Raw genomic sequence first — 27,945 nt, 5'->3', positions numbered from 1 at the left:
CTTCCTGATTTACACCAGTGTAAATTAGTTCCCTAGTTTCCCCTACCAGGCACAGTTGTAGAGAAGATGTCACTGGTAGCTACACAGCATTATTGGTGTATTTACTACACTTCAGGCTATGAGATTTGTGGGTATGGAGTGTTGAGCCAGATCTAGGAACTTCACTGGACTACGCCAGGTGCAAGACTGTCATCTGTGATCACTCTGACTAGCGCAACGGTCCTTAGCAGACTGTGTGTTTGTTTGAAGCTTTGAGATCTGGCCATTTATTTTACATTGTTGGCAGTAATTCCCCCTTAGCCGCTGGCAGGATTTTTGTTAATCAGTAATTGATTTGGGCCATGATCTCTCTCCAAGCATCTTGTTCCCTCCCAAATAACCCAGATACATTGTCAGTGAGCTAAAGATTCACCTCTGTTTCCTCTCTGCTGGAGTCCTGTCCCTCAGTGCCCCTATATCAGTACAGTACAGTCAGGGTACAATGAGCAGCTGGCACACTGCTTGTCATTGTATAGGCTTTGCAGCTCAGCAGTCGTCATTTGTCTGTACAGGTATAGTTGATGGGGCCTTGCTCATGAGGCAGGGAGGTGAGAGGGTCAGGGAGACATTAATAGCACCTGTGCATATCATCACCAATCTCTACCCTGCAGGTCATTGGAAGTTCACTACTCTTTGTGCATGATGACAGCGGACATGCCAATGTATGGCTGATTGATTTTGGAAAGACCACACTTCTCTCTGATGGGCAGACCTTGGACCACAGGATCCCCTGGCAAGAAGGCAACCGGGAGGATGGGTACCTGCTGGGATTGGACAATTTGATTAGTATCTTAGACAGCATCACTGAAAGATGAGAAGAGACTCTCACAAACTCATGGGGCTGCTTTGTAACCTTCTACTCTACTGGGATCTCTCCATTAGAGGTAAAACTCCTTTAACTCTCTCCAAACTCCTGGGGTTATTGCAGTGCAAATGGTGCTGCTTTCAGACCCAGACCGTTCATGCTGAAAGTGACTGCATTGGCCTTCCAGGAACCAGAGTGATTCAGGATTGGTTGTTAGTGAACCAAATTAACTTTGGATTGGTCCTCCGTGAATCAGGGTCTCCAAACTCAGGAACCAAACCAGCATGAATCCAGGAGATTTGTACAGTAAATCAGAATGACTCTGATTTCAGGTGAACCAAAGTGACTCTAGATTACCTGTTAGTGAACCAGAGTAAATGGCAGACTGCTTGAGATTATGGGGAGGGTTGAGCAGAATTCTCCACTAGATGGCATTGCTTTGAAAACAGCAGGAGTGTTTGCTCCCTAACCCCAAGTCACTAGGCTGCCATTTATGTTATAGATTAGGCAAGGCCCGCCCCAGCTGCTGTATTACATTACAAGAGTGTGCAAGATGGGAACTCCTCCAGGAATGAGTTCCAGAAAACATGGGGAGAAGGGTGATTATATTCATGGCAGGGTTGGTTTAGTGTCTGCAAGGGATAGCTGCTGTTGACCTTTTCTCTTACTCCCTGCCCTGGCCTATCCTCTTTTCTATCTAAGAACATTCTTAACTATTTCCAGGTAGTTCCTAATGAGGTCACAGAGAGCCCATTAAGTAAATAGCACCAGGTTGTCTCTGGCACTGTGTGACTTTCAAACTGTGTATGATATTGGAGAGGCTGGTAAAGTGGTAATGCTGGCTCTGGCAGCTGGACAGCATTTGTGAAGGTCAATGGCATCTCTCTTTAGCAGGTGGGTTGGGGGGCAAAGTTAATTTTTCAAGGGCTTAGTTATTTTAGAGAAAAAAACAAGTCCATCTAAATATTAGCAAGCCAGTTATCAACATACCATTTTACACCAAGGCTTAGACTCTCCATCTTTTTGCTTGTGGGTCAGATTTCCTGGTGATGCCATGTTCATTCTTTTGCCACACTGAACGTGTCAGGGCATAAGCTGAGTGGATCAGAAATAATTGTATCCCCATAAACATCATTACACTGTTGGCTATATCTGTTACGGGCATTCTTCCTTGGAAGCATGAGGTATTCACCACTTTTGAAAGCAAGGTATTATATTACTAGACTAGAGGTCTGATTGCTGTGCCATATACCCTGATTGGGGCCTCTAGGTGCTACCACAATACAAATTAACATTTCTTGCTCATCCCATATCCAGATATCTGACAGTGCAGTTTCCAAGTTGGAGCCATCTGCCATGTAACAAGACCATAGAGTCATTAAGATTACTTTCTTTTAGAAGCTAAAAGTTTTTTAAGCAACACCAGTTGATCAGAAATCACTCTCTTTTGCCAATACAACTGTAGTCAAAGAAACTTCAGAAATTTTGGAATAACTGAAAGTAGTTCCTTGCTTCTGTCGGGAATCACTACACCAATGATCACTGCAAAATGAGGTAAATGAGACTGTACAATTCTTGTTTGGAGCTAAATGTACATGACATAATGGTTGTATTAAGGGTTGAGGAGCCTAGGATAACTTCTAAAGGAAGCCACTTTGGTTCATTTACTGGAATGAAGTTGGAGCCCAGTCAAGCTTAATAACCTCAGTTATTTTTCATCTACATTAAAGAAAGCATTGATGTTAATAGTGCTGACCATGCCAACTAGAAGATCAGTTATACAACGTACCACTGGGGAAACAATTGAAATAGAGCAGTGCGAATATTTTACACCAAAACTGAAATTGCTCAAAATCTGAAATTTGTTTTTATATTTAGTTGAAAATTCAAAACTTTCCCTATGTTTGTGAATCTTTTAGGGTTTATATTCAGTGAAAATGGTCCTGTTTTTGAGCTGAAAAAGATACAAGTTCGCTTGAAATAGGACATGACTTACAGAAAATGTAGGCCCCTTTTCAAGTGAATGCAGTCTTTTTGGTAGAAAGCATGCATGGTTTTATTCCAAATGTCCCTAGGTTGTGAAATATTTTAAGATGGCAAAATGACCTGCAGTGAAATTTGCCAAAAATATGGTGAAAAAGTTTTCCTACTTTCCCATAGCCCTAATAAAAACAACCCTGCTTGCAGTGATTCAAGAGAACAGGTTAAAATAGACTAGGAAACACAAATTGTTCTTTACAGTTTTGAATCTGAGTTCTTACAGGGGATAATTGGATGAGAAAACCCCTGGTCTTCATTATGTGATTACTACTTCAGGCAGTCCTGTCAGGGACAAAAATAATAAAATCACAGAAGTTAGAGATGGTCATGCAGCAATTCTCCCTGCAAGTGCAAAATTATTACTTAAGGTTCATTTAATAACACTTTGTCCTGTCTAGTTTTAATTGGCAGTGAGAGTTAAATTTCTTTCTTTCGTGAATACATATGCCAGCATTTTACACCTATGCAACCTCATGCTCTAGGGAAAAATTGGTGATGAATTTCCTTTGAGCAGAATTTAGAAACCAAGATCTATCTAGGACTCATGTTAAATCCGTTTAGTTCTACAATTCCAAATGGAAGTTGGAGGCAACATGGAAGCAATAGCTCCAAAAACAGCAGTGCTGTCATTTGAAAAGATATTTTGCAGTAGACAATCTCAGGGGAAAGTGCTCTGTCATGGAAAGGGATCCATTCCTGTGCACTTGTTGGAAAGGACAGCAGAAAGCAAAGCTTTATGACAAGAGACATCGAGCTGTGAAACTCTGTCCATTTCAAAATGACAATTGTAGCAAAGTTGTTTTGAAGTGGCTTTTTGGCCTATACCAGAACTAGTTTGGAAGAAGCTACAATCCAACTCCTAGTTGCTGGTAGACAGCTGTGGAGTCAGTTATAGGAAAGAAGAAAGGGGAGGGAGTTTTGTACAGCAGTTAGAACATGGAACTGGGAGCCAGGACTCCTAGACTATTTCCTATCTATGCCACTGACTTGCTTTGTGGTCATGGGCAAACTTCCTATGCCTCAGTCTTCCCATCTGTAAAATGGGAACAATAATACTTACCTACCTCACAGGGATGTTGTGAGGCTTCATTAATTATTGTTCGTAGGGTGCTTTGAGATCCTTGGAGGAAAGATGCAGTATAGAGAAATGCAAAGAAATAGTTAAACTGAATTAAAAACAACTGATTTTTGTCCATCCCTTAAGGATGCAAGTTCAGATGAAACTCAGCCCAAGAAGTACAAATTGAAATCCCTTTTATGATGATATACAGAGGGAAGAAGTCACTTTGGGTCTGATCCAGTTCCTGTTGAAGTAAATGGAAAGACTTCACTGGGAGTTGGACCAAACCCTTAAACAATTCAGAGGCCCTTGCTTATTTTTTGTATTATTATTATTATTACTGTTTGTTATTATCAAGATACTGAGAACTAATGGCCTGTATCCTCTACAGTGCATCCTGTTCTGAACACTACAGTGCAATTATGACCAAAGTCATTTTTGACATTCTGACTGTATCGTTTGAGTACTTGTTATTCCAAGGTGTGTATGTTACCAAATAAATGAGTTTGGGGAAAAAAAAGCCATCCAACATGGTTTGATACTTGAACTGTGACTTCTTTTTCTCTCCTCCACAGAGAAACCCTGCAGGAGATTATTTCTCCAAATGTTTCTGTTGGACTTCTTTGAAGTTCCTGTAAGGCAATGTTTGGTAGCTGTGCTGATGGATGGGTAAATGTTTTATATTGGCTTTGCAGGGCAACAGCACACCACAGCTTGCATTTTGTTCTCATTGTTGCTCTTTACATATTCTAAGAACCGTGTTTGATGTAGGAGTTCTAAGAGTGCATCCCAATACCCAAGACATATTTGATATAATGGGATTTGAGCCCTGAAGGTTAGAAGAGAAACCAGAACAAATACTGTCTTAACTGGTCACATCATGTGCTGCCATTTTGAATTTACTTCCACTCAAACTGAGCTCAGTCTAGAAAATGTTCCATCTCTTACAATGAAAGGTTTCTAGGGAGGAACTGGGAAGTGTGTGACGAAGGAATCCTATTGTCTCTCAAGGGAAAGTCTTGTCTGTCAATGGTTTCCCGCAATGAATTATTTTTATCAACTTTTGGAAGGGGCATTGAGTCACCTGTATCTGCTCCAATAATCCTGCTGCCTCTGGAAAGGGTAGGGTGGAAATATGGAAATAGCATCCTCAGAGAATCCTGCTATTTTGGAATGAGCATAAGGGGTGGGAGTGGACTCAATCGCCAGCTCTCTCCCTGAGTTTGCTGCTCTTCCTGTAGACCCTGGTGGCACATACCACTTTCAGTGTTCCTTGTTTTTACTGGGGAAGCCCAAGGAGTTGCAAATAGAGGGAAGAGAGCAGTGAAATTCTGCATGGTGGGAACCAGTATAGTTTTGTACTTACAGGCAGGCTACTGTAGTCATTGGTCAGCTCTTGCCACCACAAAACAGGAGCACAGCCAAACTCCATTGTAGGTGGGAGCAGCAATTCAGGGTATCCTGGTGACTGTCCCCAGTGGACTAGCTGAGGTTGGCTCAAGATCGTGCCTGTTGCTCCACTCGCTCCTGGAGGCTGGGATCCTGGCCATCTTTAAGTTACGCACTGAGAAGACACTCATGGACGATGAGGGAGGCGATCCTGCCCTGCTCAGGGCCAAGGAGCCCAGGGCCAGATTTTAAAAAGAATGTAGGCACCTGAAGATGTAGCTAGGCATCCAGTGGGACTTCCAAAAGCACACAGGTACCTGAATCCCATTGGTCTTAGGCATCCTACCTGCCTATCTTTGTCTTTAGGTGCTTAGGTATCTTTACAAATCTGCCCCCAAGTCACGTGGAATACAAAGGCCCATTTGAACTAGATCCCTCTGCCTATCAGAGACAGACTGGATCTATCCCTAATACCACACCAAACTTGATGGCTTCTGCAGGGATATAGGTACTGGCCCATGAAAATCTCTGGTTCAGTGTCCTAAAACCCAATGATTCATAGCAGTTGAGCTGATCTCTCCACACTCAGAGCAGCTGATAACTCCAGCAGGGAACCCATACTAGGTGCTACCAGAGGAAGAGCAGTGCTCTGTCCTTTGAACCATCTGGCTCCTGGACTGGCAATTTTTCAGAGACCTAGTTCTCTCCCCTCTATCCAGATGGTGTTAACTTTAACATAGAGGAGACCAAATAGACACTGTTAGCATCTCTTTATTTTTGTATTGTAAATATAGAAGTATACATTTATCTGGCTTGATATTGCATAGAAGCAAAATTGGTATCTACTTATTTTACAGTGATCCAAAGGTAGGACAGTGCAGTGTTACCATAAGCAGTGGTATCAACAAATCAAAAGCAATTCAGTTAAATAAAGAAGTGGGACAAGGCTCTAGGGTCTCAATGGGTATGTCCACAGTGCAATTAAACAGACTGGCCTGGGTTGGCTGCAGGGCTGTAAAATGGCAGTGTAGATGTTTAGGCCTTGGGCTGGAGACCCACCCACCCTGTGAGGTCCCAGAGCTCTGGCTCCAGCCTGAGCATCTATACTGCAATTTTACAGCTCCAGAGACTGACCCCAAATCAGCTGATTCAGGCCAACCGTGGGCATTTAATTGCAGTGTAGAGACACCCAATGGTATTGTCCCTCATAAGCATGGGATTTGTTTTTTTTTCTAAAGTAGGGTAGGAAGGGTAAACTGGCTGGGATGACAGAGGAAGGCCAGGTTTACATGGCAAACCCTTGCTAGTATACCTATGGCAGTCAGGGCTGTGATTGACATAGCTTTGCTGGCAAAAATGCTTAGTGTAGAAGCAGTTCTACTGATATATCTGCCTTTTTGGCAGTATAGTGTATTTTGGATGCATCCCTGTGTGTGAGAGAGAAGCTACAATGGCAAAAGCTGCATCCATACAAGGAGTGCACTCCTAGAATAGTATAGGTATACCAGCAAAGCGCTCCTACTGTAGACCTGGCCCAAGATGGAGGACCAGAGAGAATGGAACCAACCTTAGGAAAGAGTTGTGATAGCAGGGCTGGGAAGGGCATTTTCAGTCAATGGTATTTTAAACTGTGCCTATTTACTTTAAAGCTTATTTAAAAGGGGGTTGCAGAAGAAGATACAAACTAGCTGGGGCAGAAGTGTAGAGACTTGAGGAAAGTGGATATAATGGGTGTTGTGAGAGTGAAGCCGAGACAGGCAGAAAGGCAATTCCAAAAAGAAAGACCAGTTAGACTCCTGATTAATTTGGTTTCTCTGTGTTACAGTTTCCTCTCTAAACTGTAACATAAGGAGGTTGTAAAAAGCAACATAAATCATCAATCAAAGCAAATAGGTGTAAGATTAAAACCTCATGAGCAAAAAAGCAGGTCCTGATTTCAAGACAGTATTAAACGCTGGCAGCGTGAAGCCATTTTAATCACGCAAAGCTAAATGCAAAGATTAAAAGACCCATCAAGCTGAGCAGGGTTTTTATACAACATTGCCATGGGTGGCTGATGCACCAGTGTTTGAAGACTCTGTGGAAGGGTCCCATTTTCACACACTTCCTCTTCCAGAACCAAATCCTTAGGGGCATTAGCTACCATGCTAATCTAGCCCGATGCTGACAACATTGGTTTGTTCATTTGCTATCAACTGAAAGTGTCTTAAAAAAAATAAATGCAATTAAAAATCTGCTACCCGTAATCCTCTGATTTGGGCATCCTGAGTGTATGAGTTATCATGCTCGAGCTTCTCCCAGCATGTTAGACCCTCAAGACTATGGCATGTGCCATTGGTATGGTTAATTGTGCCTAGAGTAATAAGATTTTGGATTGGACAGACAGCGTCATGATAGGGGAATCATTAACTGCTCTCCTCTAGTATAGTCATACATAATATTAGTGGGTGGGATTTTCCAAGGCAGCTAAGCGAGTTAGGCCCATTGAACTTCAATAGGACTGGTGCTCTTAACTCAGATGCTTTTGAACTGCCCCCTGCCCCCATTATTGTGGGTAACTGTTCCATCTGTGCAATTCCATGTTCTATCCTCCTGGAAGGCTCCAGCTAGTATCAACTATGCACAAGTAAGCAGCTTTTATCCAAAGTGAATGGGGGAGAGCTTGGTTCTTTTTCTAGAAGGACTTGATGTTGTTACATTTAGACATTGGCACCTAGATGCTGTGGTGAGGGGGGCCTGAGAAGCACTGATGGTGATAGTGTCCCATTCCTAGCCTTAGCCCACCTCACTTCCTAACCTGTTTTTAATCGCTGTTTCGCTTTCAGAATTTGGGAATCAATGGAGTGTATCCTAAGAGGAAATGGCACTGGTGTGAGCTAGCCACAGTGCACGTTGGCACTCCACAGCATTCTTAGCTCATTTCTGATCCCCGCTGTCACATCATTAAGAGTCATTAATTTTGGAGGATTGTAGGGTGGAGGTAGAACGTGTGTATGTCTCCTGTAGTCATCTCCCTGCAGAATGAAGCAGAACTGTCTAGTCCATAGTCAGTTTTGCAGTCTAGTGCATAGTCAGTTTGGTACTAGGAAAAGGTCTAGCAAGGGAAGACAGTATCTTACTACTCACCCCCTGGCTCTGTTTTCTACACATCACCTTCTCCCTGATATGTACCACCAATCCCCCCAGAATAATGAAGGTCAGTGACATCTGAAAGTGGTTAGGCATCACTGGCACATGAAAGTGTGATCAGAACCAGCAAGTAAAGATCTTCATGTATCTGAATCACACCAGCGTGGGCAATGCCTTCCATGAGTAACCTCCACTGCAGCTGACTTAAAGCTTAAGAAACTGCACTGCAATAGGTCTGGACCTCTCCCAATTGTGAGAAACATGCAGCAGCAGTAAAGAGCAAGTCATTACTGTGAGTGCCAACAGTTTTTAAGAGCTTTTGATAGTGTATCTCTGGGGAAACAGCGAGTCATGAGTGAGCCATGGGAGTAAGAGTGTCACCTGAAATGGGATGGAGTTGAATGCAGTGCAGAGGCATGCTACTGAGCAGAGGTGGGATGGGGGAATCAAGGCTTGTAGGTTCAGGTCAGTTGTGACAGTAGTTGCTCCTCATTGGCATACACCAGAGCTGACCATGCAGAGCTAGAAGGGAGAAAACATGCTTAGCCTCTGGGAGGAGGAAGAATTGCTCACCAGTGCCTCTGCTAGTCGGTTAAGGATCTGCACTGAGGAGATCCAAGGATAGACACTGTCCTTTGTTCCCTACCTGGAAGGGTGGTAGCCAGGAAGCAGGGTCTCAGAGCTGGGAGTGGAAGGTGGATAAATGATGGGGTGCGCAGAGCTCTGAGAGAAAGACCACAGCAGAAAGGGGCAAGGGAGGAAAAAGTTCCACTTAGAAGCAATAATAGTTCTTAAATCATTTCATTTCTACCCCATCCCTCCTGGAACAATCCCACACACCTGGGAGCTACCTGTATCCTTGCATCCATTTACCTCACACCAGGGATCAAAACAAGGTATTATTTTTGGCCATCAAGATCTATAATTCCATTACATGGATTTGGTTTTCTCAGTGCAAGCTCCATTGGTAAAAGTGGACCTATCACCACCAAAGGGGCTGAGAACTGATGGTGTTTGAAACTATCCATTCTATAGCCAGTGGTCCTGGAAACTAGAGGAAGTTATGGGACAAACTGTAAGTCACTGACTGACCTTAACCCTGAGTTGGAGACACCCAGCACTTGTTGCTGGTGTGAAACAGAATGCAACCACGTCAGCTGTGTGCTTCTCCGCATGACACATGAATTGTTGCTGCAGAGGAAATGGAATCTGTGCTATAGTTAACCATCTCTTTCGAGGAGACTGCTTGTTATGCCAAATTGTGTACACAGACTATATGCCTATGTGGGGTGTGAAGTGATCCTGACCACTATGAATGCAGCAGCCACTCTTCACTCAGGAAACATAGGTGAGGTGTAAGGTAGAGATCTTGGTGTATTCACACTTTGGTTTCCTGCCTGAAGGGAACAGCTACTTTATGAAACTTATGTGTATCCTTGGGGCTCTCCTTTCACACTAAACATAAAGATGGTGATTGAAGGAGCTGCACTTCTGATAGACTCTACAGATCAATAAAGTTTCGCAGCACTCTTTCCATCCTCCCTCCACACAGCTAACCCTCCCCTGTTACCTGAACGTTGGCAGCCGGGAATTCAGAAATGGCACAAGGGCAAAGCGCTTCTGAGATGTTTTTGGGCATATAATGAGTGCTGTCTTTACCTTTTCAGTCTCTTTGTTTGGAAGGCTCTAACCAGTAAGTATCAGGTTAACTGCAAACTACAGTAGGAAGCCTTTTAAATAACTCTTTTTCCAGAACAGGGACCTGCCTTCTTAACTGACAGGGCTGTACTATTAAGAGGTCCAGAAGAAACCATATTCTGCTGTAAGCATTCCCCAAAAGGAGAGACTGGTGCATAAAACCAAGCTGTTGTTTGGACTTCCAAGGGGGCTGAAGTATCCAATCCTGCTTTATGAAGAGGCATTTTAAGAATTATATTCAAATAAAACACTTCTTCGTGGTTTCCCTTCAAGATGCCCTCCTTGTCTCAGTGAAGTCCACTTCAGAGGAGTTTCTATATTATGTATTTAAAATAAACAACATCAAGAACCCAGCATTCTACAGTAATGGCCCTAAATCTTCAGTTTATAGCCATGGGCTATTACTGCTTAATACTAGAGTCTTTTTAAAAATAAAGTTCATCCCAGGTAAAGTTCATTTAAAGAAAGGAAAAGTCCAGTTCTCACAATGTAGTGTAGTTGGACATTGATTAGAACTTTTCCCAAACCTCCAAGGTCAGGAACTGTGAGGTAAGTTAGCCCCTGAGGTAAGAAGCAAGTTTTCTTTACCAGTCAAAGGGATGCAATCAACTCAATTAATTATTATTTTTTTTAAATATGTAATTTGTTTTCTCTTCATGCTTTTTAAAACATAATCTCGGAGTAGCCTGAAATAATATTTTCCCCTCCCACTTCTTCTGTTTTTCTCAGTTGCCGCATTGATTTTAATTTAATGTTCTTCTGGTGTTTCTGCCGATCAAGCAAGTGCAAACGTGGCTGTATTTGGTTACTTCCCTGTCAGTGCACCAGCATCACTGGAACATGCAAAGCTCTGGGGAACACAATGGCCTTTATGAGTTTGCTGCTACTGCTGCTGCCACAGCACATGATTTTTGGTATGTTAGATCAAAAGGGTTGTTATGTTGTTTGTCATTTCCAGCCAACTGTAACAATTGGATGGTAGGTTCTTTATTTATTTATTTTTTTTTCACCTGAGCAGATTGAGAATGATTCCTTTCATGAACCACTGGACTCTGAGTCAGTGCAACAATGCCATTGTTATTTATATCCTGAAATCAGTGGCACTGGCTCAATAGGAGGGAACACTCTTGATGGACTGAAGTAGCAAGTTCAATTTTCCTCATTAGACTGGGAATTCAGTGTGTCGGAGGGTGCAGCAGAACACTTCTGGTGTTAAAACATTACCCATCTGAAAGTTGAATGGAGGAAATAAGAGATCAAAGAAGACGTTTCAGCTAGATACATACACGCCCAGTTTGAGGTCCTGACCTTTGGAAGAACATCTCCTGTTATACAGGTGTAACACTCAGGTCGTCTGACAAGGAGAGGCCAGAGTCCCTCTCTCTTGATGTTTTCTCTGGCTTACAAAAAGGCTTCCTATCCCTGTGCAGACTGGTGCTCCTCAGCACACCTGCTCTACCCATTGCCAAAGCTGAAGGCCGATCAGTGACATAGTAGAGGTCATCATATGCATAATTCACATTGCCGCAGGGGAAAGTCTGGAGCTTCACCAGTTCTATCTCACCAATATTCCTGTGAGGACAGTGGCTTCTGTTTGGAGAGGCTGGAGATGCCCGAGAACTAGGGGAGGAGCTGCAGTTCCCATCAAAACCTGAATCTTCTCGCTCTGTGGTTGCTTTGAGCTTGGCATTGGGACAGGAGCGGCAGATATTCTCCATCACCCAGGATCCATAGGTTGGGTTCCAAAGGTTTCTGGTGTTGTGTTGTCTGTGTGCTGGCTGACTGCTTGATTCCAACCTCTGGTTTGCGGTCTGTTGGAACCATGACCTGCTGCTGGAATCAGTGAGGCACGGTAGGCTGGGACCTCTGTCAGTCCAATTGCCAAGGTTCTCCACCAGCAACTCCTGTGGACGTTGTCCAGCTTTATGCCCAGCATGATGGGTTTCTAATGTTATGGGAGTCAGCTGAGGTGTGAGGGATTGGTTCACCAGGAAAGGGACCATTCCACTGGAACTATTTGGGCACATCACAGAGCTCCCCTCATCCTCTGATGCTGGTCCACATTCAATGGGCAGCTCTGTGTTGATCACATCAGGATCCTGAAACAGAAAGGATTCAGTAATCACATTTTACATTCTGAACATGCCCAGTTGTGACTTTTCCACATACTTTTTCAGGGAAGTGTTCAGAAAAGTGAGATAATGTTAGCAGTGGTTAGCGCCAGCTGTGTGTAATGCAGCCATGCATTGTGCAAGCTGCCATGCAACATTTTGATTGTGCACCTTGCTTATTATTTGCTAAAACTTTTATTTCATTTTAGGGTTTCTTTTGAACACAGGTTGCCATTTTGTGATGCCTTATTGATATTAATGACTAGGCAGAGATCACCAACATCTAATAATTTCCTCTTGCGTCTTAAACTATGCTTGGATCCAGGTCTCCAGCAGCAAAAGGCTAGCAGCTTATCAACCCCTCATGCCCTCTCATCCCCTTCTTCCATACCAGTTCAGCTGTGGCTTTCACGGAAGTCTGGAAAAAAAACTTGAAGAGTGAAGTAAGGGCCTGAGAAGTTGTCTGGAAACCTTTCCATCAAAAATCAAACACTCTTCACTACTGAATGAGCTGAGAGGTGGAAGCAGACCCTTTTCACAGGAAGGGATTATATGCATGCTGGTGGGGTGGAAGTAGGTGAGATGAGAGATGTACAGAAGCACAAATGAAAATACTAGCTGAAGTACAGGCCAAGCACAAAGGGAATTGAGAAAGTAATTAGCCAATCAGAGCAATCCATTCCCTCTGTTTTGGGTGATAATGTTTGTATCATAGGATGATCTGGATGCCATAAACAAGTCAAAACTTAAATCCTAAAGGCCAGTACCTGTGTGCAGTACTTGATTCTTTCCAGAATGGTGCAGAAATTGGGCCGGTACTCCGGACTGTGCTGCCAACATTGCGTCATGATCCGGTAACTTGACATAAATACATATTTGTGCCAATTAATAATGATAAATCAAAACCACAAATCAATATGGATTCATTTTTCAGGTCTGTCTCTGGGCCCAGTTTTCAGGTCCAGAAGAACTGCACTCAGCACAGTACCCAAGGGGCAGTGCAAACTTGGCCTTGTGTCATTTTCATGTTCCCTGATCCTGGGGCCATGGGAGGTGGGTGAGGGGAGGGAAGGTGCAATTACTCAGTGCTGCTCTAATTTGTGCCCAGCTGTCAATAGTTCCAAGGGGATTTTCTGGCAAATGGGGAATTTCTGGAGAGTACCTGTGCATGCTTCAGTCATGCTCTCTGGCCGCACACCTGATATGCTTCCTAAGGCAGGTGAGTATTCACCACATTGAGGAAATCTGCTGGTAGTTGGTGGCAAAGAGGGCCTGTACAAGATCCCAGAACTGGAGTCTGTATTTTTAATTGTATGGAAGTTTATTGGTGATGAAAGTTGACAGGTTACCAGCCCTAGACATTGAAGTCGTCGTTTTATTCACAGAATGGGTATAACATGGAAATAGCAACTTAACCTTCCTTGCTTTGCCCTGCTTATGTGCCTCAATCAGGTTTTGGAAGGACCCCCTGGTATGAGGTAAGTGTGTAACTAAGTCTCCCATTCCATTGAACCCTGGGCCTCTCTGCTTAGACTGCAAAAATGGGTACCAATTAATGGTGTTCTCAACTTAAACTTCTGTTAACCTTTGAGGAAAACCTAGGGTAAAAAGTTTGTAGAGGGGGTGGCAGCCATCTTTGACTAGCCAGTCTGAATGTTTCCTAGCCTTTGACTTGTGCCTAAGGGTGAGGAGATACTCACACAGGCCCTGGGCAGTTCTTTGGTGGATCCATTCTTCCTCCACTAGTGACAAATTCCAGCACCTCCTGGTTGGTTTTGCAAGGATAGGGCATGTAGCCTAATGAGAAGATCTCCCACAGCAGCACGCCAAAGGACCTGCCACAGAAACCAGCCAACAAGGCCCCTTAGGCTTTGATTTGTACCCTATTGCCTTTAGAATTTGGCCTAAAAGGCCTTCAGACAACACTATCTTGGAGCTTTAGGATGCTGCACCAGATTAATCGTACGGACAGAAAATCAGTGCGACTAAAATAAGGGTTTATCTATACTGGAAAGATAATTTGGATGAAGTTGGGGTATGAAGGTAAAGCACAATAGCTATTCCGGAATAACTCCATGTGTAGACAAACCCTTAGAATCAATCTGGATTGTCACCCAAATCTAATTTTGTGAAGTTCCAAAATGTCAGAATAATTTATTTTAAAGTGTTGTTTCTTTCTGCACTACCTGGCTCTGGAAGTGGAAATACCAAAGCACCACTAAGGTGGTATATCTGGCTTGACTGGCAACATAAAAGTATCAGACATTGCATGAGATTTCCACTTTCTGTAGACTCAAGTTGTTTGCATAGGTGTCCAAACATTTGAGTGTTCATAATACAAGAATAAGGGGACAGCCAGTGAAACTGAAATTTAAAATTGATCATAGGGAACTTTTTTTTTTTTTTTTTTACACAACACATTTAATCTAGCAAACTCCCTGTCACAAGATATCATTTAGATCAAGGGTGAAATACTGGCTCCACTGAAGTCAATATGAGTTTTGCCATTGACTTTAATCTTACCAGAATTTCACCAACCCCTGTCTGATGGGAGCTAGGAAGAAACTTCTACTAAAGGTAGGTTACCTATAATTGCCCATTATAGGGATTGTACACCTTCCTTTGAAATATCTGGTGCTGGCCACTGACTGGTCTGCTCTGATACGACAGATAATCTATTCCTAATCTTTTGGAGGTCCAGACATTGCTAATTAAATACATTGTCAGGGAACTGGGTCAGTGTGGCATTGGAAGCAATGTGCCAGCATCGCTTTAAGAGGATACTGTGCTGATAAACACAGTTCTTCACAAACTGAACACCTTCCATTTTCCAGTACGTTTTTACAAATGCTTTACTGATGGAGGTGATTTTTTAAAACAGAAAAAGTTTATCTGAAAGGCATTTATATAAATATCATTCCCTCAGCAGCTCGCTAGAGCTTCTGCTTAAGTCTACTGTAATTTTATATTTCAGTGTCTCAGCATTAAAATAATGCCAAAGCAAAGGAGTGATTGTGTGTGATTATGAAGATAGCAGCATCTAAGCAGTCTTGTCAGTTATGGATGCTGACTGACGGATGCTGAGGGTTGACAAGTTAGAAGTGTCTGACAGTGATGTTATTGAAAATCAGGCTCCTGCTTGTTTGGATTTTAAAACTGTGCTTTAATATCAAGCATTTAAACAGCCCTTCCCCTCTGCACTTTGCTGCCACATACTGCAAATGTGCAATCCTGCAGCCAGCTTTTGCAACCCGGACATGCTGCACTACTAGTAGCTTAGCATAGTGTTAGGGCATTGCAAGGCTGACAAACATGCTGTCACCCAGCTTCTTCTTTCCACAGGCTGCAGCCCCTGGCAGTGGAAAGCCCTGTTGGAGTCAGGCGTTCAGTGGTGCAAACCAGCTCCAAGACCTGCTCTGCTAGATGGCCCAGAACCATCTGGAGCAGTCCATAAAGTGGGCAAGGCTGGAAAGAGATGAAGCAGGGCCAGCACACAGGGGAAATACACTGATTAAGCATATCTTTCAGGCAGATTCTGCCAATGGGGTCCCTGCCAGGCAAAGAGCAGCAGCATCTTCCCTCAGCGGTGAACCCTGCTTTTGGGACAGCTGTTCCCTGGGCTGTAAATTGTAGCCATTCGTAGCATAATGTGAAGTGGTGCTGCATACCCAAAGGAGTGTGTCTGTATATTTTTATGTATTCTATTGATGTTGGGCAAGATTCTTAATTCTCACTCAGGACTCATTTAGTCAAAACTATGCATAATGACAGGTTTCAGAGTAGCAGCCGTGTTAGTCTGTATTCGCAAAAAGAAAAGGAGTACCCGTGGCACCTTAGAGACTAACAAATTTATTAGAGCATAAGCTTTCGTGAGCTACAGCTCACTTCATCGGATGCATCCGATGAAGTGAGCTGTAGCTCACGAAAGCTTATGCTCTAATAAATTTGTTAGTCTCTAAGGTGCCACGGGTACTCCTTTTCTTTTAGTCAAAACTGTAACTGAAGATAAAGTAAAGACTTCTTGATTTCTTCTGCTAGGACTTTGGGCAACTTTGACATGTTTAAAGCTTTATCTGTGAGAAGACCTCAGTTCCTGATGACCAGCTGACGTCTCTACATGTGCATTGGACTCCCTAACACACACCCCTCCCCCCCCACCGGCTTGCGGAGGTGAGTAAAAGGTAATCGTCACCAGGTATCAGTCTTGGAGGTGAAGATCCCCTCTAGGAAAGCCTCTGGTGGCATCCACTTGACAGGCAGCATGGCTCTCCCTCCTTTGCGATAGTAGCTTGCCCTAGGAAGACCAAATGCAAGGAGAATTAAAGGCTTTGAATCAAATTCCACAGGGGCTGAAAGGGGTCAGATGAATAACGAGTCTTTCCCACTCCACCCCAATTGGGGGCAGAATAAACTCAGACAATTCTGAGTGAGAATTGATAAGCAAGAACTTTGTAACCCTCAGAGTTGATAAGAGACTAAAATGAATTCTTTAAAGATGATTCCTGGGCAAAACAGGGTCTTTGCACAAGTTCAAGAAGCTTGGCCTCTGGTTCAGTGATGGAAGAGGGTAACTACTGAACCAGGGCCTCCTGAAGAATGTGATGCCTTGAAGAATCCACTTATTTTTGGATTGCCCAGATGAATGCTTGGCTTTGTATCCTGTTTTCCCATAATTGAAACTCCACCACAGCGACTGGTTCCCATATGGTTCCCTGGCCTGGTTTTCCAGTTGCCTGCACTTTGTGTGGTCATCTACACTGGGGTGCACACTGAATGGGGAACAGGTCTCGAATGCAACCATTTTGAGCTGGCGTGGATTTCACACCCACTTTGCACAGGTGCAATGACTGTCCAAGGTGCAGGGCAACAGTGCAGTGTTTATTTCAGGCACCTTGGGTTTGTCACTAGATTTTTTTTTTTTAAACTTAAGTGCACTGAATGCCCATGAGCTGGAATTGGTGCATTTGTGCATGCTAGTCTGGACACCAGAAACATTAACAGTGTGCCCCAGGGGTCAGCCTGGAACAAACATATATGGAATGTCCAGATTAGCATGTGCAAATGTGTTAGCTCAGTGGCTTTCAACCTCTTTTCATTTGCAGACCCCTAAACATTTTGAATGGAGGTGTGGACTCCTTTGGAAATCTTAGACCTAGTGTGCAGAAGCCCAGGGGGCTGCAGACCACAGGTTGAAAACCACTGTGTTAGCTAACTTAACTGACAAGCAATTAACTGGAGTAAATAGTCTAGTGTAGACAACTCCCCTAGAGATAATGGCTGGCTCCATTGGGGTGATTCTAGCTCAGCTGTCATGGGACAGCTCATATTTTTCAGACATACATGTGATTCCTCCACACTCTAGAGATGTCATTTCATTTACTTTTCTCCAAGCAAATTGAATACTCCTGCCCCTTACCTGTATATATCTCGGGCCATTCCAAAATCACCAATTTTGGCTACTCGTCCTGTCCCAGTGCAGGTCAGCAGGCAGTTCCTTGCAGCTATGTCCCTTAAACAACAAGTGGAGTTATGAAATATAATACCTTATGAAATGGTCACCAGGGTAACTGCACTTCCTACACATCTTTGTCTCTCCAGGTACAACCCACACTGTAGGTGGCAGGCCTCACGCTTTGTTAGGGTGGAAACATGCATTTCTCTCATTCTCAGGCCAGGTGATAGTCCTCTGTATCAGCAGTGATCAATGTAGCAGATCTGCCTTGGGCTCAGACCTTGCAGTACTATTTCCTCGGGAACATAGGTGCTGGAACTAGGGGTGTTGCTGCACCCCCCGGCTTGAAGTGGTTTCCATTATATACAGGGTTTACGGTTTGTTTCAATGGCTCTCAGCATCTCCACTGTACAAACTGTTCCAGCGCCCCTGCCTGGGGACAGTCTTCTTAGCATCTGTGCAAGGTGCCTCAGGTGGCACATGACTAGGATTCATCACCAATATTGGTCCGCTGGTTGGATCATTAGCTTCCCTGACTTGAGCCAGGTACTGACGGGGAGTGCAACGTGAACTCTGATCCATGCCCACCCCTTGAGAACAATGACAGTAGTAATTAGTGACCAAGCAGCTTTCTTAAAGTAAAATATCATTTATTTAGAACAAAAGCATTTTAAAAAAAAAAACCCCATCCTAAAATCAATAAACCAAATAAATAAATTTGCAAAGCCTGCGTTTCTCTAAGGCTTACCGTTCCCTGGATCTGAACAGGCCAATTTCATTAGACTGCCACTGCAAAGTCTACCTGTGCCAGCCTGGCTGGCTAGACAGTCGCTCACCAGTGAACTTCACCATCTGCCCCGCAGAGAGGCTTTTCCTTTGATCTCTAATTCCCAGCCTGGCAAACAGTGTTTACATGCATTGGAGACAAGATACAGGCTCTCTGATGCTAATAGCTGAACCCCATTGTCTTTCTAGTGTGTACCTAGATGATCTTCCCTGTTTGCTCTTCCCACAGACTTTATTAAGTTAAATCAGTATATTCACACAGGAAGTTCTTTTAACGCCAGTGTAAGTTACAGTCTCTCTCAGTAACTAGGTTACATATCAATATTCTTACATCACAGCTCGTATAGTACTCATAACATGATTACATATCAGATCCATTCCTGTTACATTTTACATATTTAGGTTTAAAAAAAGGGGGGGGGATTATAGGTGCTGATCTGGTGAGCCTTCCATGAGTAACCCTTACTCCCACAAGTGACCACACTGAAATTTAATCCATAGTAGGATTAGGCCTTTATTAAAAATGATTGCTATGTTGTTATAATCCTTATTAATGGCAATTACTACATAGCACCTAAATGGAGCTTCTTCATCCAAAACTCTCAAAGCATTTTGCAAGGGTAAGCACTATCTCCATTATATAAAGTGGGAAACTGAGTCAGAGCTCACACAGAGAGTCAATGTTAGAGTCAGGCCAGAACCCAGTTCTCCCGCTTTAGCGATTTGCTAACATAGCCTCCCTTCCTCTTGGATTTTTTTTTTTTTTTTTAAAAGAAAGACCTGTGGCTTCTTTGCATTCTCCATAACCCTCAGTGGTGTCTCGTTTAATGCAAAATGCCATTTGACTGATATTTCCCAGAAAGATGTTATGATTTGCTAGATCCAGCCCCAAGAAAATACAAACTCCAACATTTAGGCTTACACCTGTCCTTAGTCCCATTGAAATTAACTGCATTGCATCTGAGAGTAACTTTGCAGGACTCAGCCTTTAATTTGTGACACAGGAAGGAAGTGAATGCATGAGCGAAGCTGAAGAGTTTGTGTTTGTTTTAAAGTACCATTGTGCTCTGAAAAGCACCTTGTTAAAAATAATGAAACGGGGGAGAGGGAGGGGTGTGTCTGTTTTTAATTGTGTCTTGGTGATGGCCAGAAACATGTGCGTACTTTGCAAGTAAAATATTTCTTCTCCCCGCCAGCCTTGAAAACTCCCCCTGCATCTGAAAAACAAGCTGGGGTTTTTCTTTTTACCTCATCACCACAGTAACAAAATTGTTCCAGGACAAATGATAACCTCAGTGACACTTGCGCAATCCCCCGGTCTTCAGTGGGTTTAGATAGGTGTAACAGATTGAAGCTTAGTACACAATTCTTTTATTGATGATGTACATGAAGGAATAGGATCCATACTGTTCCCTCGTAGATGTTCTGACTCTGCGGTGCTGAGAGCAGTCAAGCTTTTATTTTAGTCAGTAAAATCAGCAGATAGGACTCTGACTACATACAGGGGGCAGATCTGCCGAGTGGGAAGGTGTCTTTTATATAGTCACTTTTCTGAGCAGAAGGGCACTTTAAGGCAAGTGCTGTTATTTGCCTGAAAAGTGTGTCTATCTGTCTGTCTGTCTCTCTCTATATACACACACAGTGATGTGCTGCCAAAATCTTAACAACTGCCTCCTCACCCCATGAGGGGATCGTGGCCCACCCCCACCCCCCGGGACTCCTGCTCTATCTAACCTTCTGTATTCCTTAATGCCCCCCTGGGACCTCTACCCCATCCACCCCCCTCCCCTGACTGCCCCCAGAACCAGGCAGGAGGATCTCATGGGCCATCGTAGTGGGTGCCCACTGTGCCCCGCCCCCAAGAGCCATAGACACCTGCTGGGGTGCAAGGTGGGGAGTCCCAGCGGTGCTTACCTGGGGCGGTTCCCAGGAAGCATCCAGCAGGTCCCTCTGGCTCCTAGAGGTGGGGTAGCATAGCTGGGGGGGAGAGTAAGGGGAGTGGCCGCTCCCCCCCACTGATCACATCAAAAGTGGTGCCTTAGGTACTGACTCTGTGGGTGCTCCCAGGCTGGGGCACCCATGGGGAAAATTTGGTGGGTGCAGAGCACCCACTGGCAGCTCCCCGCCCCACCCTGTGCCCAGCCCCAGCTCACCTCCACTCTGCCTCCGCCCCGAACGTGCCACCCCGCTCTGCTTCTCTGCGCTCCCCGCTTTGCTTCCCAGGAATCAGCTGTTTGTGCAGGAAGCCTGGGAGGGCTGAGAAGCAGGCGGCGGCTTCGCGCTCAGGCCCAGGGAGGTGGAGGTGAGCTGGGGCAGGGAGCGGTTCCCCTGCGCACCCCGAGTTACCTGCTGCGGCACGGGCGGCCCTTGGCGTGCCCCCCCCCGCCCCAGCTCACCTCCACTCCGCCTCCGCGGGCCTAAGCGCAAAGCCGCTGCTTGCCTCTCAGCTCTCCCAGGCTTCCTGTGCAAACAGCTGATTCGTGGGAAGCCCAGGGGGGCGGAGAAGCAGAGCGGGGCGGCGTGTTCAGGGGAGGAGGCGGAGGTGAGGTGAGCTGGGGCTGGGCGCGGGGTGGGGAGCTGCCAGTGGGTGCTCTGCACCCACCAAATTTTCCCTTTGGGTGCTCCAGCCCCAAAGCACCCATGGAATAGGTGCCTAAGGTGCCACTTTTAGAAGAAGAAGCCCTTTTAGAACCGGTTGTCCTGTGAAGGGCTTCTAAATTTAACAACCGGTTCCAGCGAACCGACTCCAGCTCACCACTGAGTGATAGATATAGATAGATATATCTAACAGGGAAAATTCTGCATTACCTGCGAATTTTCATTCTAGAACCTTCTGTGTCAGATGGTATTCACAGTGGGGTGTTCCCCAATTCCAGGGTGACTGGAGGCAGACCAAATCTTGGCTCTGAGGTGGGGATTACGTTGGCCCCCCTGAAAGAACTCTCCAGAAAGACAGCACCCAAAACTGAAAAATCCTAACTGTATAAAAGTACTATTCAACTCAAACTCTTTGCAGCAGGGCCTTGACATACAATGTAAGGATTTCCTGGAGGAACACCTCTTCCCTTTCAAACTACTCAATAAGCGAGCAACAGCCAGAATAAAACCGTAGATATAATGCAGTCCTCCAAGGGAAGGTCAGACTGTCTGACATGGAGGGTCCTAGAATGAAAATTCAATGGTAAGACAGAATTTCCCTTTTCTCAGTCCCCTCTGTGTCAGACAGCCTTCACAGTGGGCTGTAGAAAGACATAAATCATCCCTATGGCAGGAGGAAGAGGGGATTCAAATTTACCCATGTAGAACTGAAAATAAACTTAAGGGTTATGTGGGCTCCCTGCTCCAAAACACTCCTCTACCAAATGCTGCATCAGCACAGATGGGGATGTCAAGTCTAGACTGTTTGAGAAAAGGTGGCTGGAAGACCCTGTAGCAGCATTTCATGCCTCCTCATATATGTGATTTCTCTGCCCACAAAATTGCTGCTCTTTTCACTGTAATGAGAGCTGTACCTGAGGCTTTTGAATGCCTTTGTTATAGAAAGAAAAGGTGTACTTGTGGCACCTTAGAGCCTAACAAATTTATTTGAGCATAAGCTTTTGTGAGCTACAGCTTACTTCATCAGATGCATTCAGTGGAAAATACAGTGGGGAGATTTTATATATACAGAGAACATGAAACAATGGGTGTTACCATACACACTGTAACAAGAGTGATCAGGTAAGGTGAGCTATTACCAGCAGGAGAGCTGGGGTGGGGGGGTGCGCAGGCAGGGAAACCTTTTGTAGTGATAATCAAGGTGGGCCATTTCCAGCCATTGACAAGAACCTGTGAGGAACAGTGGGGGAAGGGGGACTAAACATGGAGAAATAGTTTTACTTTGTGCAATGACACATCCACTCCCAGTCTTTATTCAAGCCTAAGTTAATTGTATCCAAATTTGCAAATTAATTCCAATTCAGCAGTCTCTCGTTGGAGTCTGTTTTGGAAGTTTTTTTTTTTTTTTGAAGAATTGCCACTTTTAGGTCTGTAATCGAGTGACCAAAGAGATTGAAGTGTTCTCCAACTCGTTTTTGAATGTTATAATTCTTGACATCTGATTTATGTCCATTTATTCCTTCAGGATAGGTTGTAGATCCTTGATGATGCATTGGAGAGGTTTTAGTTGGGGGCTGAAGGTGATGGCTAATGGCTTTCTGTTATTTTCTTTGTTGGGCCTGTCCTGTAGCAGGTATTCTATCTGCTACCAAAGATCCATAAACCTGGAAATCCTGGATGCCCCATCATCTCAGGAATTGGCACCCTGACAGCAGGATTGTCTGGCTATGTAGACTCCCTCCTCAGGCCCTATGCTACCAGCACTCCCAGCTATCTTTGAGACACCACTGACTTCCTGAGGAAACTACAATTCATAGGTGATCTTCCTGAAAACACCATCCTAGCCACTACGGATGTAGAAGCCCTCTACACCAACATTCCACACAAAGATGGACTACAAGCCGTCAGGAACAGTATCCCCGATAATGTCACGGCTAACCTGGTGGCTGAACTTTGTGACTTTGTCCTCACCCATAATTATTTCACATCTGGGGACAATGTATGCCTTCAAATCAGCGGCACTGCGATGGGTCCCCGCATGGCCCCACAGTATGCTAACATTTTTATGGCTGACTTAGAACAATGCTTCCTCAGCTCTCGTCCCCTAATGACCCTACTCTACTTGCACTACATTGATGACCTCTTCATCATCTGGACCCATGGAAAAGAAGCCCTTGAGGAATTCCACCAAGATTTCAACAATTTCCATCCCACCGTCAACCTCAGCCTGGACCAGTCCACACAAGAGATCCATTTCCTGGACACTACGGTGCTAATAAGCGATGGTCACATAAACACCATCCTATACTGGAAACCTAATGACGGCTATGCTTACCTACATGCCTCCAGCTTTCATCCAGACCACACCACACAATCCATTGTCTACAGCCAAGCTCTACGATACAACCGCATTTGCTCTGATCCCTCAGACAGAGACAAACACCTACAAGATCTCTATCAAGTGTTCTTACAACTACAGTACTCACCTGCTGAAGTGAAGAAACAGATTGACAGAGCCGGAAGAGTACCCAGAAGTTACCTACTACAGGCCCAACAAAGAAAACAACAGAACGCCACTAGCCATCACCTTCAGTCCCCAACTAAAACCTCTCCAACGCATCATCAAGGATCTACAACCTATCCTGAAGGACGACCCATCACTCTCACAGATCTTGGGAGACAGGCCAGTCCTTGCTTACAGACAGCCCCCCAACCTGAAGCAAATACTCACCAGCAACCACACACCACGCAACAAAAACACTAACCCCGGAACTTATCCTTGCAACAAAGTCCGTTGCCAACTGTGTCCACATATCTATTCAGGGGACACCATCATAGGGCCTAATCACATCAGCCACACTGTCAGAGGCTCATTCACTGCATATCTACCAATGTGATATATGTCATCACGTGCCAGCAATGCCCCTCTGCCATGTACATTAGCCAAACTGGACAGTCTCTACATAAAAGAATAAATGGACACAAATCAGACGTCAAGAATTATAACATTCAAAAACCAGTCAGAGAACACTTCAATCTCTTTGGTCACTCGATTACAGACCTAAAAGTGGCAATTCTTCAACAAAAAAAACTTCAAAAACAGACTCCGAGAGACTGCTGAATTGGAATTAATTTGCAAACAGGATATAATTAACTTAGGCTTGAATAAAGACTGGGAGTGGATGTGTCATTACACAAAGTAAAACTTTTTCTCCATGTTTAGTCCCCCCCTGCCACTGTTCCTCACACATTCTTGTCAACTGCTGGAAATGGCCCACCTTGATTATTACTACAAAAGTTACTCTCCCCCCACCCCCGCTCTGCTGCTGGTAATAGCTCACCTTACCTGATCACTCTCGTTACAGTGTGTATGGTAACACCCATTGTTTCATGTTCTCTGTATATATAAAATCTCCCCACTGTATTTTCCACTGCATGCATCCGATGAAGTGAGCTATCGCTCACAAAAGCTTATGCTCAAATAAATTTGTTAGTCCCTAAGGTGCCACCAGTACTCCTTTTCCAGACTAACATGACTGCTACTCTGCAACCTTTGTTATAGAAATTTTTATTCCTCTGTTGGCTCTGCTCACATATAACTTATGCATTTCTATGTTCTTAGAGTTCTTGGTTTCATTCAAAAAGGCAACAATACCATTTCCTATTACATGTGGTGACCTTGGAGATGGAGGCCTTGGGAGTCTACAGAACTGCCATGTTTGGTGGAATGTGTAACTGAAGTATAACTGAGAGCATACCAAGCTCTGCAGTCCTTTGGACAAGGAGGTGGTGAGTAGGCAAGACAGTTTCAGTGAGAAGAGGAAGACAGCTACCACCTGTGATGCTGACAAGTAGTTTTATGTGGACTTGTAGATCCTACACACACATCCAGATTGTGACCAGATGTGTGTATTGCTAGAAGAGTGGTCCTCAGGAATCTGTTGTGTGACAGTGATGGGAGATTCTCATGAATTTCTTACAGTGCAATATGCCTGACTCTGCTGGCTGGCCATTCCAAAAAGTGTTGCCCTGGAGCCCCATGGTCAGACCATCTGGACAAAACGCTAGACCATCTTTTGCTTCAGCTGACTTTGCCCTGATGTGTGGCCCTTGTAACACCAACATCTAAACCTCAAGTTACCCACAGACATCATCTGTGAATGTCCTCTCAGATGCTAGGAGGGTGTTTATCAGCTTCTCAGAATGAGTGATTATAGATCTTTCCTCTCAGTTTCCCAGCTGATGGGCTAGGCAGGTTTGGATATTGGTTCAGGATAGGTCACTCTTGAACTATGTTTTGTGTATTTGTTGGGAGTTTGAGAGAAGGTTTGAGCTACATCTGAATCAGGTCTGAGAACCAAGACCTGAGGGTTTATAAGAAGAGGTTTATAATCACTGTGGCCTGTTCCTTCACAATCTTCACCTTCAGTGGCTGAGGAAGGAAAGGTATAAAGTAGGCTTTTTAGTCCACTTCTGAGATAAGAGGTGTGACGTTACACCCCCTATTCTTCATGGAAATATGGTTATGATATGAATATGGTATAACTAAGATATAATTTATGCAAGATGGCTCATGTGAGGTATCATTGGAAAGGTTATGATTTACTGAATGTGTTTATCCAATTTGTATGCCTGTATCATTTTTGTATTTGAAGCTGGGAATATTGACCATGTTTCTGTATTTCAAATGTGCTACGGTGGATGAGGCTAAACAATGTTAGTGGCTTATTAAAGAAATGTACACATGCATAAGGATTACCCCAGGAACTGTGTACAATAGAAGCCTCTCGGAGATAGCTCTACATAATGGGAACTGTTTGACCTAGGTCACAGCTAAAAAGCTTTCCAGCAAGTGGGGGGAAAGATGTAAAAGAGGGACAATAACAGGAGCGGTCCTCACTCTCCCTATGACAATACACTTGAAAACCCCTGAGGAACAAAGACTGAAGTGTGAGAAGTGATGGTCCCAGTCTAAGAGCTTTAGCCTATGTATGAAAACCTGGGAAAGCAAGACAACTTATGCCTTAAGAATCTGCCAGCCTGTTTATCACTCAGGGTGAGAATTTGCTAATTTGTATCCTACCTATCTAGTGTGTCAAGCTTAGTTTGCACACTTTTTCATTTGCTTAGTAATCGGCTTTGTTCTGTTTGCTATCCCTTTAACCACTTAAACAAAACAATTTTATTAACTATAATAGGCAGATTTTATTATTAAACCCAGTTTATGCAATTTCTAGCTGTGTGGCGGGGGGGGGGGAGGGCGAGGCACATCTCTCTTCACCTTGAGGAAGAGGGAGCATTTTATGAGCTTGCGCTGTATGGATATTTCTATACAGTGCAAGACAGTAGTGTTTTGGGTTTGTCTCCCAAAAGGGGTGGGCACGTGAGTGCTGGGGGAGTCCTGTCACACAGAGCTGACTTCAGTCTGTGTCTGCAGTGGGATGTGGCCTGCACACACACACAAGAAAAGGAGAGAAGGTGTGTGTGCATGCGCACGTGTGCTGCAAGAGCCTGGAGAGCCTAATTCAACAAAGCAGGGAGAGGAAACCCAGACTGATTGAGCAGGGGAGGCTCAGTTGAACCCCAGAACATCAGGTGCATCCTAGAAGTGGAGTCTAACCTGTCACAAGAGGATCAACAGCCTCTGCTTTCAAGTGTTTCTTCCTCTCCTCTTTTAGTTCTCCAACTGGACTTGGGTGCAAAGAAATTCATCAGTAAGCTTCCAACCTGGCCAGAGATGCACTAAAAAGCTAGCTGATCTAGGCTGCATTCCTTTAGTTCTAAGTGTGTGTCTTGCTGAGCCAGTTGACCCTGACTCTCCTTCTTGGTATAGAACCCCAAAGAACAGAGTGAGAGCATCTGTCCAGGACATGAACAAGGCTACCTCTCTAAGCAGTGTTGAAGGTTTTCTGCCTTCCTAGCAGTTATATAGACAGTTAAAAAAAGAAACATCTGTTGGAAAAGTAGTGATCTTGATGTCCATAACATGAAGCAGGTTGTACCACGTCTCCTACTTGGTCTACGTCTCCCCACCATCCCGCAAGTCACATAGGAGTCCATATACATTCCCCCTACATGGTGTCCAGAATCTGTAGTTAAGACCAGCTTCTCTGGAAACTACGAGCAGGTAGCTGTTTAAGAATGAATTCACCAAGTGATACTAGTAGTGGAGCTGGACCAAGATCTTCATATACTTATTTGCTGCAATTGCTGTCTAGAAATGAAGCACTGGGTATCCACATGAGATCAAGTAGCACAGGAGCTGAGTCAGAGATTTTATCTTGGGAGATGTGTGCTAATGTTCGGCAAATTAGACAATATAGTCTTCTGAAATAAAGATAGTCTTGGATGATAACAGATGCTGAAATTTTGTGAGAGCTGTAACTGGCCCTTCCACTTGTTCGCACAAAGCCAGGTTTCTGAAGGCTTTCAGCTATGTCTTCTCGGCCCTGTATAATCTGATGAGAATGTTGGCCAGACCAGAGTAGACATGTGTCCCTTTCACTTGAAGGGACAGTTGATACAGAATTTTTGAATACCCAGGTAGAATTTGAGTCTAAACGGAAGTATTTTATATTGAAAATGCATCTTGTTGTAGCAGAAGCTAAAGTATCCCCCGGGTGACTCCCCCTGATCATATCTTCAATAGATCTCCAGGAGATTTATTTTCATATTTTGAAGTTTTGGGAAGATAATGCTGTAATGATGGATTTCAGTATTTCTAGCTGGAATATTGATCTCATTATAGACTTGATGAAAGACCTGAGATCTAAAATGGGTTGCATACCATTGTTTCTGTGTACCACAAAGCATCTTGAAAAGGAGGACTTGTGGCATC

General features: G+C 44.2%; 2 protein-coding genes across 6 annotated transcripts in view; one reads left to right on the top strand and one right to left on the bottom strand.

The window, feature by feature from the left end:
- ITPKA (inositol-trisphosphate 3-kinase A) overlaps window positions 1-25,854 on the top strand; it is a 72,368-nt gene extending 46,514 nt beyond the window's left edge. For 2 of the 4 annotated variants that reach the window (XM_038404862.2, XM_043515977.1), the window contains one exon: window positions 651-4,488. In XM_038404862.2, coding sequence (XP_038260790.1) covers window positions 651-854 — 204 coding nt within the window. In that variant the 3' untranslated portion in view covers window positions 855-4,488. Of the gene's footprint in view, window positions 1-650; window positions 4,489-4,519; window positions 13,750-16,309; window positions 16,442-24,729 lie in introns of those variants that run through there. The other 2 variants (XR_006281895.1, XR_006281894.1) reach the window with 2 other exon arrangements.
- Window positions 6,089-27,945, bottom strand: part of LTK (leukocyte receptor tyrosine kinase) — a 166,287-nt gene continuing 144,430 nt past the window's right edge. For both annotated transcript variants that reach the window (XM_038404861.2, XM_043515976.1), the window contains exons 25-29: window positions 17,688-17,780; window positions 16,464-16,565; window positions 13,972-14,106; window positions 13,039-13,129; window positions 6,089-12,259 (exon numbers count right to left, since the gene is read on the bottom strand). In XM_038404861.2, coding sequence (XP_038260789.1) covers window positions 11,489-12,259; window positions 13,039-13,129; window positions 13,972-14,106; window positions 16,464-16,565; window positions 17,688-17,780 — 1,192 coding nt within the window. In that variant the 3' untranslated portion in view covers window positions 6,089-11,488. The remainder of the gene's footprint in view (window positions 12,260-13,038; window positions 13,130-13,971; window positions 14,107-16,463; window positions 16,566-17,687; window positions 17,781-27,945) is intronic.

The sequence above is a fragment of the Dermochelys coriacea genome, chromosome 6 (assembly GCF_009764565.3).
Source record: "Dermochelys coriacea isolate rDerCor1 chromosome 6, rDerCor1.pri.v4, whole genome shotgun sequence".
NCBI classification, from domain to species: Eukaryota; Metazoa; Chordata; order Testudines; family Dermochelyidae; genus Dermochelys; species Dermochelys coriacea.
Note: the sequence above shows the minus strand (reverse complement) of the source record. Positions and strands in the feature narration are given on the sequence as shown.